Source organism: Triticum aestivum, chromosome 5B (assembly GCF_018294505.1).
Source record: "Triticum aestivum cultivar Chinese Spring chromosome 5B, IWGSC CS RefSeq v2.1, whole genome shotgun sequence".
Taxonomy (NCBI): Eukaryota; Viridiplantae; Streptophyta; class Magnoliopsida; order Poales; family Poaceae; genus Triticum; species Triticum aestivum.
Window position 1 is genome coordinate 588,422,281 of NC_057807.1, and position 12,963 is coordinate 588,435,243.

Consider the following 12,963-nt stretch of genomic DNA (forward strand, 5'->3'; position numbering starts at 1 on the left):
TCGAGCAGGGCTCGAGCTTGAGAAAAGAAGGTCGGGCTTTTACAAGCTTGGCCCGCCCCGGTGTATGCCCGGGTTTATGCACAACCTCTCATAAGATTGGCATACCCTCTCTTCCCCACCAAGTGCCCCCATGTATTTATTTCTATCCAATAATTGCTAACGTTCTCATTCATTCCATCTGTGACAAATAATACATTGTGGTTGACCTTGCTTCCAACCTAGTCAATCTTCATCAGGTAGACAACCCTCCATTTTCTTGACGTGTTATATGTGTATTTGTATGTGTATGATTGTTTTCTTTCTTTGCACCGCGAAAATATGTTTTTGTTAAATCCACCGATGCACCTGTCCACTAAATGGCATTTCCGGACTGATGTGCACTATATGGAGGATATCCCAATTTGCAAAGCATTTTTGGTGACACCAAGACAAGCAATTTTTTTTGTCAGATTTGACGTACTAAGGGTAAAAGAGTATTTGATTTGTTGTCCCATTTGACGCGTAGGTTGAAGGGAATATTACTCTCAATTATGTCATTATGCTCTATGCAAGGCTCTGCTTTAGTTACATAATCCCAGGTGTATACAAGGGTTTCGATCACTTTGAGTGGAGTATTAGCCATTCGATGCAACAGATGTTTTTTTGGATTTACGGACATACTGTCTACTAGTAGAAGGGACGTGCTATGCACATGTTCTTCACTCATCTTGTATATGAAAAAAAATGCTTATCCCACGTTGCTAGTTTTGTTGTATGCATGATTTTGAGTGTTAAATTTGATCAGAAGGATTGTCAAATTGCTGCGTTCGAAAGTTCGGTGGAAACAAATGTTCAATGCTTTGATTTGTAAAGGTAGTTGTTTACCCGCTGTTTTCCCTGAATCTTCCAGGCCTCTAGTTGTTAAGCATTGAAATTTTGGACCAGCATGTGTGTGGACCCATTTGGAGCCGAGAGGATTCCAGAAAGATAGTGGAGTCACTTTGGCGCATCTCTGTACACAGCGAATCTAAGAAATGCCAACCGTTAGATCTCTTTGACTGGGTATTGATAAATGGTCGATATTCATCTCCTGGAGCAAATCGATGGCTCATAATTGCTTCTGAGTCCTAGCCGATAGCTAATCAAAATTCAAAATTTTATGTACTATAGTAGTAGAGATATAACATGATCCAACCTATGTAATATCCTTTTTTTTATGATTCATTGATTGGTCAAATTCACATGCCTATGCTTATTATTTCACGCCACCGCTTTCATGGGAAATGCTATAGCAAACCTATGAATCCCAACCGAATTTTTCCCATAATAAATTCTAAGATCTCAATTCCTTGCATTTATATTCTTGGTTATTATTAATTATAGGAATACGAGACATATCATTACTCATTAACACGTGATGCAAAACAAAGAAAGAGAGAAGAAAATCAAATAATCAATAAAACGATTCCTGAACCGATGCATTACCAGGTTCCAAGGAAAAATGATAGAGGTGGAAGGGTACTTTAGAGTTTTCACTATAATCTCCGTTGAAAACTTGAATTAATTCGGAGCTTGGTCATTAGACAAATACTCCTTCCGTTCCAAAATAGATGACCCAACTCTGTACTAACTTTAATACAAAGTTGGGTCATCTATTTTGGAACGAAGGGAGTATATTTTACAACTCTAGAGTTTAGTGGTGGAGTGGAGTTTAAGGTGAAGTGAAACTCTTACAAACACACCATTATAGCCCACCTTATGTAGAAAAAATTGCACAACTCGCCCTCGCGTTGATTTCTAGTGTGGATCTCCCACTATACAAGTTAGAGACCATCTTACTTAGTAAAAAATTGATGTGAAAATTCAAAGCACAAGAAGGAAAGCAAACAAAAACAGAAAAAATGAACATGAAAAACATTTTGAGAATGAATGGTTATCTACTCATTCAACTAGATGATATCCCACGCGTTGTTGTAGGATTTTTTTTTTTGCAATATATTTAAATGTGATTGGAGCATGATAATTTTAATTAATAATACAAGAATTGAATTGAAATTAGATATGATATATTATAATTTATTTATAATTATAATTTTTTTATTTAATATGAGTAGTATAATAGTTTTTCATGCATGATTGCATGTTGAGGTGGGTCTTTTCATACATGGTTGATGGTTGAATTGTGAACTTTATGCATAATTGCATGTGGAGAGAAGTAGGTTAACAAGGATCACCTATTTAGTTATATACTCCCTCTGTGGGTCGCGCTATTCATCATCCTGGGTGAGGAATAGTTATTCTTCACCCCTCTCTATTTTGACATCAATACACCGTATTCTTACGTTTCGTAAATTTTATCTTATTTCATACATAAAAAGAATGTAAGAAAATATGTACTCGCCGTAAAAAATATTTTATGTTATGTAGAATTACGAATGTAAAAACATTGTGTAAGACATGCATAAAATGTGATTTTTCTGGTCTTATAACCTATATTTTTGTTTTTTTATACCAAGCATTACATATTGAATCAATATGCATGTAATTATTTATATTCTAAACATAATTTGTTTAGAAAGCGATCGTAAGATTACCTCGGGTGATGAATAACTTATTGTCCACCCTGAGTGATGAATAGTAACACTACTCCCTCTGTTACATAATTATGGTCATGATTTTAGGCCAAATTTGAACTAAACTCTATGGAACGGAGGGAGTAGAATTTATTGGTGTGGGGGGGGGGGGGGGGGGGGGAAACAGTAGTATGGGCTTGATGTTACAAAGCTGAATGCCATAGAGGCAGATTCTTTTTTATCACATGAATGCCTTAGAAGCTGATGTTTTACAAGTTCTTTTTAGGGAATGATGTTTTACAAAGCTGCACGCCTGCATGTAGAGACAGAGTTTTTTTCTTTTAAGAGAAGCCATAGATGCAATCGGCCCGGCGATATATATATTTGCGAGAAGGCGTTATGTATAGTCCATATACATATTGCGGCTCACGAAGCCCAGGCCATTCCAGCCCCAAAATCCACAGGCTTCAGATAGATATTCCGTGTGATTCCACAGTGAGTGGAATTCGTCACGCTGGAAAAAGAAAAAAAAAAGGAGTTTATAAAAAAAAAGTGGAATTCGTGAGGAGCACAAAGCTGGGAAGTAGTCGGCCGTGGGCCCACCGGAACCCATCATCTTTATCGGCGACTCCGCCGCGTAACTACCAACCCATCACGGCAGTCCTCCACGCTACGCTCATCCGCACCGCCGTCCCCGACGTGCCTCCCCCATCCGAACCCTAGCCCCGTTGACCAGCGCGGCGACCGCCATGGACGGCCTCGTCGCCTTCTCCCGCCGCCGCCGCCGCTGGCTCCTCCTCCCCGCGCTGGGGACGGCGTCGGCCTACGGCGCGTACAAGATCTACCACCTCCCGGCCGTCGCCGCCCGCCGCCGCCGCCTCGTCCGCCTCGCCGCGGCCCTCGCGGCCTTCCTCGACGCCGCCGCTTCCTCCGCCGACGCGGCGGCCCTCGTCTCCTCCGACCTCGCCGACTTCGTCCGGTCCGACTCCGACGAGCTCCCCCGCAGCGTCGCGCAGCTCGCCAAGCTCGCCGCCTCCCCCGAGGTCTCCGCCACCGTGTCGGCGCTCTCCCAGGCCGTCGCGGCCGGGGTGCTCCGCGGCGTCGGCTCCGCCCCCGGGCCCGGCTCCGGCGACAAGGCGGCCCTCACGGACCGCCTCGTCGACAAGCTCTTCTCCGACTCCGGGGAGCGCCTCGCGTCCTCTGTCGCCGGGAGCTTCGCGCGCCACCTCGTAATGGCCTTCTACTCCGCCCCGTCTCCTGCCGGGCAGACCTCCTCATCGCCCGATTGGGTCAACGTGGTTGCAACGGGAAAGGGCCACAAGGCGATTAGCAGCTGGGTTGAGGTCCTCGTCGGCACCGCCGTGGGGGTGTTCATTGACAAGACCATACACATCAATACCTATGAGCAGCTCTTCGAAGGGCTCACCAATCCAACCCACGACGCCAAGGTCAAGGAATTGCTTGTTTCAGTATGCAACGGCGCAGTGGAGACTTTGGTGAAGACCTCTCACCAAGTTATCTCCAAGGCCAATAGTAGGTTGGATAACAATGCCAATGGCAACAGCAATGGAAGTGGCACTGGCAGTAGCAGAGCTGGGGAAGGGTGGGTGGAGACAGTCTCTAGCACATTGGCAGTGCCAAGTAACAGGAATTTTGTGCTTGATGTTACTGGGAGGGTGACATTTGAGACGGTGAGGTCATTTCTTGAGTTTGTGCTGTGGAAGCTGCACGATGGGGCGAGAAAGAGTGGGGACACCGCGTTCGACAGCGGACTGCGAGCCATGAGGTATATGAGTGATAAGTCTATGGTTGTCGCCACGATCTGCATAACACTGTGCCTGCATGTGTTGAATGGAACTCGGTTCCTGGTTACCGCTTGAACATGCAGTCAACAGGGTGGGGGCTTTTGGCTTGTATTATTTGCACATTGTTTATGTACAAACCGTAGGTAAAATTGTACTGAAAAACTGTAAATTCAACTAAAAAAAGAGCTGAAAGGGGGTAACTTGGTTGCAAGGCTTTATTGTGGCTTATGTTTGGGGTTGTTATTCATGGCTGTAATGGGAGTGGTTGATTTGTTGTGCCCTTGAGAAAGTGTGTTTGCGGGATTATTTGGAATGGAGATGTGTTGTATGTTTGAAGGAATTTGTATCACTGGCATCTTTATCATTATAACATTGCTGATATCATCAATATCGAAAGTTTTTCTGGCTGGTTTCCTAATTGTCTTGTTTTCTATCCATGTTGTTATCTATTATATGTTCGTAAATTGTTTTTCAACTATCTTCTGTTCTCAATGATGTCAAACATAGCTTAACCTCCTCATTTCACAATTGGATTTGTGAATGCTTTGTTTGGATTCAAAGTTTTTAGTAAGCTCAATATTAATTCTATGTACATTCATGATAACAACCTTTTATCCATCCTGTGTAGTGTACTAGAGATTCCTAATAATTCATATATGAAGCAGTAGGTATCACATATTGAATGGGATCTTACAAACATCATTCTAGTGATGTCGATGCATTGTCCCATGAAAGTGCCTCCCAAAGATAAAATACTAACATATTGGATTTCAGTTCCTCCGTCTTAGTTTACATGATACAGTTGGAGAAACAGTTTTTGACATACTGGTGTTAGATTTGGTTGCTTGTTAATTGCATATTGTTTCTCTAACTTCCGTTTTAAACTGTTCCTTTGGACATGGCTTCATGGTAATATGAAGAAAAGAAACTGCAGTATCCACAGAGCTTTGGAGGGGCCTTCACCATGTCTCCTTGTGGAAGTTACAGTATTTCACACACAAGAACTATAAACTTTACATCAGTATTTTGTTTGAATGTTTTACTAACTCTGACACTTTGTATAGTTAGGGAAAGAGATATGGCGAATTGTGAGAGGTGTGGGGAAGTTAGTAGACAAGGATGTAGTTGCTTTGATAATCTCTTCTTGATGAAAACATGTTTGTTACTGTCTTGTTGGCGTTTTTCCACTGAATCTGGTCAACTTCTGATTATCCATAACCTTGCAATCTATAATTTTTAATGGTCGCCGGATGACTTTCCCTAAAAAAAGTAAGGGAAGTGTGTTTAGTGTAAACAACTAAACATGCAAATGGTTAACGTCATTTCAAAATATCCATATTTACTCAAATTTGAGTTCTGCAGAATATTTGTGTGATTGTGACCAATCATTGGTGAGCCATGCAGTGTATGAAATTGATGCTATTTTTGTTTAATAATAGCTGTAGTTGGTTGTATTTTATATTGATTTGAAAATTTGAATACAACTTCGATTCATTTTACAAGTCTGTATTAGCAGTCTCTCAGATTCAGAAAGATGCTTCTTCATAGAAGGGATTTTAAGCTATTAACCGGCATACATTCATTTCTACAGAAGTGCACTATCCTGGTGCCCTTCAGTTGCAACTCTTTCAGGGATTCAGGATTTCATCAACTTTTATTTACATATTTTCTATGCACTTTGGACTGCTTAACATGTATGTATGCTTTTTTGGTCTATTTCTGATGCTTTGTTCGGTTCACATCATATCAAGAATGAATTTGCTATATGGACTGAAATTGGCCAGGTTTTAACATTCTTTCAGCCTAGAAAAAGTACTCCTTAGTTCCAATCTATAGCTGAAACATACTGCACTATAGATGGTGATACTGTGTTTGCATATGAAAATAGCACCTCATGCGGGCGATAGTCTTGCGCCCCTGGCAACTAGTGAGTTTCTGAAAAACTCAGCACTTCTACATTACAATTCTACTGGAATAGCTGCAGTGTTTCGTCGGTCAAGAGCTCGATGATGTTATTTGCTCTATGGTTTCCTGTATGTAAACTTGCTGTGTTTATTCTGTAAAAGGTGTATAGTTCGCAGACCGAAAGAAATCTGAAGAAAGACCAGGTAACCATGTCAAATTGCTGCAGCAGTGGTTGTACTGACACAGAACATTGCTGCTAGCACTTGTTACAGCGTTCCTGTGTTTGCATGATAATGTTATCTGCATAGAGTTTGTTAGATTCCCAGCAATTATGCTACGGTAATGTGCAGTCACGGCTTGCTGGCATCTATGAGAATGAGAGGGACATTATGTGTGAAGCCTGTGGCACCTCTCAAGAATGAAAACCGACCCTGGATTTTCGTTTTGGAAGTGCAGATTGAAGACCCCGTGTGGAGCATGATAACTTTGTGATGACCTTGTTGGGCATATGTGGCAGCTCTATGGACAATGAACTTCTTCATGCTCAATTTATATTATTTGGTTGATGCATATATTATGCTTGAATTTGAATTTAAAATCTAAAATTGTGGAGAAATGATGTTGATTTATGTGTGGTTGAAACATAATGATCTGAATTATTGTGATGAGAAAATAGACTTTGTCATAGTGCTTAGATGCAAGTCCAGAGAGAAATAGAATAGATTGAATTATTGGATTCTCAAAAGCACCTACCACAAAAATCCAGAAAGTACTGTTAAGGCATAGCAGCTCCAATATAATAGAGTGACGGATTATCGGGGCTCTGTCGGAGATCTAATAATAACAGCTGAAATGTGGAAAAGCATCAGCCAGCTTGACTGGCGTTGGATCTCCATCCAACGGTCGACACGAACCCTTCACCGCCCTGCACAAAACCTCACCGCGACACGGAAGTTGTCTGACGAAGAGAAGCTTCCCGAAGGAAGGCTGATGGCCGGGGCCGCGGCCGCCACCGCCACCGCTCCGCCGGGGACGGCACTCCCAGCGGCGGATGGCCCCGGATACGACGGCGATGACTACGAGGGGGACGAGTGCCGCATATGCCGCCTCCCCGCCGAGGCGGACCGCCCTCTGCGTCGCCCCTGCGCCTGCCGCGGCAGCATCAGGTTCGTCCACGACGACTGCCAGCTCCGGTGGCTCGCCGCCCGCCAACAAAACCGCTGCGAGGTATCATCTCTTGCCCTCCCCCCCGCTAGGGTTTCCAGGCGCGTGCTTCTGCCCCTCCCCCCTGGGTCGCAGCATCATGTCCGCCATGATTGGTCTCCTCATATTGTTGGTGTGGTACGGGCGCTTAATTCTTCTTCTATTTTCGATCTCGTCAGATTTCGACCCCATTTACTATTAGAACTATGTCATGCTTGGTCGGTATGATTGCCAGGGAAAATATCCCCTTCTGCAATGTAAGATTGCCAGGGAAAATGTCCCCTTCCGCGATGTAAGATTGCCAGGGAAAATATCCTCTTCTCCAATGTAATACTTCCTCCGTCCCAAAAATAAGTGACTCAACTTTACACTAACTTTGTACTAAAGTTAGTACAATGTTAAGTCACTTATTTTGGGACGGGGAGTACGAATTATTGTCATATTGTTGCTGTGGTTATGTTGAACTCATTTTCAGTTCCATTTCGATGTGATACCAATGTTGATGTGTCTGATCTTTTTTTTCTTGTCATTGCAGGTGTGCAACCGTGACATCTCCACTCGTCCTCTCTACGTCGCAGATGCTCCTGCGAGGCTGCATGTTTCTGAACTCATGGCGGGTTTGCCCAGCAAGCTCATGGGTCTGCTGCTCCCCCTCTTCTTCGCCGTCTGTGTTGTTTGGGAGTTTGTCATTCCGCTCACCACCCTCTGGACATGGCGTCTCGCGCTAGCCACGACCTTTGCTCACCTGCATCCCTGCTTCAATTGCGCTCTGGGCTACATTTGTACGCTGGGTTGCACCATTTGCTGTAGCTCCATATGTGCGCTGGGTTCAACGCCTGGTTACTTGGAGTGGGAGCCAGGAGTTTTGGTTATTTGGTGCCTTCCAGGTCCTAGCGATATCGGCTGTTGAAGTTTCCTTGGCGATATGATCATTGCTTCTCAACTAATATCCTATGTGTGCTACTTATATTTGTTTATTACGATGCTACGGTATTCGTTGAACGATAATATCCTTCTCGTATCGTAGTAAAGCACCTGTTAATGCAGTTCTGTCCTGAACTGGAGCATTTAGCACATCTTGCCAAGGCTTTCCTGATTGTTTATTTACATTTGGTCACAGTGGCACAGCACAATATGGCGCTAGTTCGAAGTGTATTATCCTGGACGTGTACAGGTTATTGTAAGAAATGTAAGCAAGACTTGAATGATGGTCACATGGAAGAAACTGGTATAAGTTGTTCTATAAAATATGATGATGTTAAACTCTTTGCTTCTTTCTCTACCTTGAAATTGTGCCTTCCATTGGCCGGGATAGATACACTAGTGGGAGGACTACTCCCAAATATAGATTTTGGACTTCTTCTGGTTATTATTTCAATTGCACCGCCAAAACTGTCTAAGCTTGTTCTTTTGGTGTTTTAGTCGCTATGCTAACGTAGTATGTTCTTATTACCTTCTTAAGGTAATTCTACCCTTTTTTATCTACAAGGTTGTGGTTTGTAGCTTAGTTGCGTCCTTCTGGAGGATGAGAGACTGAAATATCTCCTGCTTGCTTTTTTATTACTTATTTCTAGAAAGGTCTAACAGTATACTTGTCTAATCAGGTGGTAATAGTTGACATGACCCTTGCTTGTATATTTTGTTTTGTCCCATTTTCATTGGGAAGGATAATTCTATGGTCAACATCATGTCTCAGTTTTGGCAATGTGGATGAAGTCAATTCTTACACTTCAACAGCTTCTACCCTTCTAATTGGATATGGACTTATCTTTACGGCGGGTGCAAGTTTTGCTGTGGTTCATACTTATCTGTACTTGAGGGGCAAGCGCCTTGTGGTCACAATTTTCTTTAGAAGATTGTATGGTATATTCTTCAGAGGGATCATAAAATTAACCAGAGTTGCCAATATTTCTCTTAATATCCTATACATCGTGATAATATACCCATTGTTCTTCGGCTGGTCGCTTGATATCTGCACTTCAAAAATGTTTGGTGCAACAATGTCCCAGAGGTTCAATTTTCTGATTGCTTCATCTTTTGCTTCTGCTGCCCTACATTGGCTTATTGGACGCTACTTTTTGGAACTACGCCCCAGATTATTCAGACTTCTTCACAAGGTAATTATCATACTATTATATTTATGGTCTTATCATGTTAAATTGTTAATAGTGACGCAGAAAAGAATTCATGAGTGTTGTATTTTGTTTTTTATTAGATATTCGGGCCAGGAGTTGTCACTCCCTTTCTCCACTTTAACTTCTCCGAACCATTCTACAAATTTTATTTGAAGAACCTTCTTGGTCTTTTTGTGGAAACTTTCTTTGTTGCTCTGGTCATTCTTGTCCCTATCAAAATTGCTGACCTTTTGGCACCAGAGGTGTTCCCACTAGATATCACGTAAGTATTCAATTTCTGTTCTTTATCTGATGTATCTGCCCATCACTCAAAACGTTGATTTTACTTTTTTTTTTTGAATTGTAGCTACTTTGATCATCCTGCTAAGGGCACATCAGTTTGGCAAGGGCCACTACTAAACTTTGCAGAGTTACTTTCTGCTGTTCATCACATGACGTATCTTATTGGCAAAACAGTCATCTACCTTGGGCGTGTAATGGAGAGGGTAGTGGGGTACTGGTTTGTCACTACTGGTCAGGCTCTTGGGAACAATGTTGCACCAAAAGACCAGTATGGTACCAGCGATGATGCTAAGGATGAATGGTAAACACCCATACTTATTTTCACTCAGGGAGGAGCTGCACAGTCAGCCCTGTTTTTAGTCTTTTTGGCCAGACTGAATCTACATCCATTTTATAATTTTATCTATCTTTTACTTCCATATTGTTTCACTGTTCACTGTTTAAATAGGGTACTTCCATTCTTGTAAAATGGCCAGTAATTTTGGCATGTGCTCTCCTGTTTACCTCTGTTCAAGGGGACAGTCCATCTCAGCATCTCTTGCCAAAATATTCGTCTTTCATAGGGATCTCTGCTCTGTCAATTTATTAAGCGATGACACCTTGGCATTCTGACAGTTTGGTGCTTATGCTAGTCCATCAACTGTTAATTACTTTAGTAAAATCCTACCATAGGGAAAACTTGCAATTTGGGTCTCTGCTCACTGTCAATTCATTAAGAGCATCGACAACGCGGGGCGCTAAGTGTAGGCGCCAGGATTCCTATCCTCCCCGATTGGAAGTTGGGCTGACTAATCCTGGCGTCAAGCCCGGCATCGACGCAAACTCTGGCCGCGAGCGCTTAATCTTTTTTTTCCTTCCGATGACTTAGAATACGCGTCCAACGACCAGTTTTACGGCTGGGTCAGTGGTTAGCTAGCGCCTATAGGCAGCGGCTAGCGTTGTGTTAGCGAACGCCTCGGTGATTTTTCAATTTTATGAAAGTTATTTTATTTTTCTAAGCGCCTATCTAAGCACTTCGCATTGAAGATGCCCTAAGCGGTCACACTTGGCATGCTGACAATTTGGTACTTATGATAGTCCATAATTTTCGATTTGTTTTAGTAAAATTTCAGCATAGGGATAACTTGCAATATGGTTCAAGTAGGCTGTAGGTTCCAGAACTAGAAGGTTACATATTTGGATCCTCAAACCTATACAAGCCAATCAAGTGAGGTACTGAATCCAAATAATGTTTTGCTGCCTGACATGGCTTTTATAAGGGCAATATGGATCATGAAGGCTTGAAAATTGCTTACTTACCCTTCTTGCACATTGCAGCAGGAGATATGCTGCTGTTCGAACAATTCTACGCTTGGTCCTAGCATGGTTGACTGCTGTGATATTCTATTCTGCTATGCTTTTGTTTCCAGTCTCAGTAGGCCGTGCATTGCTGATTACCATCCCTCCGCTGCCAGTAGCAGGTGGATTGAAGTCCAATGGTAAATGACTGTTCAGAGATGGTCATCGGACTTGCAATGGAAGTAAATGTTTAATCTTGTCTGGGCTTACTTGTGCAAGTATTTTCTTGTAGATCTGTTTGCTATTGCTGTTGGATTTTGCATCATATCAACTATCATTGCCGCCCTTAGAGATTTATCTGCCTGCATGACTTCTGGGGGAACATGCCTTCTAGCTTTGAAGAGGGATCTGCTTTTCTTCATATGGGTGAGGGATTCAATCTAGGTGGCTTCATTTATATATTTTTCTAGTTTATCCTACAGCTAAGTAACTTGATTGTTTCTTTGCCAGACGGTCATCATTCCTCTCTTGATCGGTTTGCTGGTTGATTTATTACTGATATCACCCTTCGTTGGGATTGATGGTGATTTTCCAGCTCTAAGCTTTTTCCGCACTTGGCTCCTGGGCCGGCTCTTTAAGCTCTTATGGATTAACCATGTCGATGAAAGTTGGGAGGCGAAGCTTAAGTGGGCAAATGAAGATTTTTCTGCAGAGCTCAGACCAATATGGTGGTTCTTTCAAGATGTGTGCATTCCTGTCGCCATGAAGCTACTTGTTGCTCTGGGTGTTCCTTATGTTCTCGCCAAGGGCGTCGTCCCAAGATTGGGCTACTCTGCCTCCATGAACTTGATAGTCTACCGTTTCTCATGGTTGGGCAGCTTTGGCCTTTGCGCCTTCTACTATCTTGGCAAGGTGTTGTTTGTTCAACTCCATGATTCTATCAGGCACGACCGCTACGCCATTGGGCGGAGGCTGGAAGACGTTGGAGACGAAAGCTGAAGACTCTTTTGTGAGGACTTTTTTTTTGTAGCACTTAGTTCACTTCAGGCAGGGATAGGGTGAGTAATATCAGCACTTAAGTGTGCAGACGGGAAGGAATATATAGATCGTATTACTGACAGGATGGATTCAATTAGTGAGATTAGGTTCCAAACAGACAAATTTCCCACGAAACTTGTACATATGGGCGTGGTGGCATTTGCTGAATTCAGCATTTGTGGACATGTAAACTTGACAAGACAGTTTGCATACTTGTTTCCGCATAACAGCTGACTGAGTTCAGGTACACTTAGCATGTTTGTTTTCGTTACACGACTGGCTGAACCTAATGAGTTTTAAAATTGCACAATTGCTTGGTCCAAAGTTGCGGCATTGAAAGTGTGCAACTCTGGCAGTAATGTTTTTTGGATGAATGACCTCTGGCAATTATGTACCTAAGTGGTTTGTAGTTTATGTTCGGCTGGGCTTGATTTTTGCTGGAGAGAAAGGAATAAGTTGGGCTTAAAGGTGTTCTTCTGAGATACCGATGACCTGCAATGGATCTAGCTAATCTCTCTAGAAAACCTAGGGAGTTTGTCTGTTATTCTCCCCTGCATTTTCATTTAGAAGTGCCATTAGTAGTGATTAAAGTGATGATTCAGTCGACATATATAAAAGATATGTGCAGGTTCAGAAGGGTTATACTTCATTTATCTTCGTATTATTCTAAGGGTTCCCCGCAATGTGCGTTTTATAGAAATCGTCATGTATGTACGCTTTTTTGGTCTACTTGCAATGTTCTATTGTGTTCACATCATATCTAGA

At 42.6% G+C, this 12,963-nt stretch overlaps 1 protein-coding gene and 1 pseudogene across 1 annotated transcript; both read left to right on the forward strand.

Annotated features, from left to right (window-relative positions):
* The first annotated feature begins 3,164 nt into the window (after positions 1 to 3,164).
* LOC123113449 (protein PHLOEM PROTEIN 2-LIKE A10) lies at positions 3,165 to 4,771 on the forward strand. Its single transcript, XM_044534677.1, has one exon. The coding sequence runs from the start codon at positions 3,302 to 3,304 to the stop codon at positions 4,430 to 4,432; it is 1,131 nt and encodes a 376-aa protein (XP_044390612.1). The 5' UTR covers positions 3,165 to 3,301; the 3' UTR covers positions 4,433 to 4,771.
* Positions 4,772 to 7,192: 2,421 nt separating this feature from the next.
* LOC123115063 (probable E3 ubiquitin ligase SUD1) lies at positions 7,193 to 12,288 on the forward strand (annotated as a pseudogene).
* Positions 12,289 to 12,963: the final 675 nt, after the last annotated feature.

Excerpts from the sequence above, each read along its gene's own strand:
- LOC123113449 (XM_044534677.1), top strand. The coding sequence starts at position 3,302 with ATGGACGGCCTCGTCGCCTTCTCCCGCCGCCGCCGCCGCTGGCTCCTC.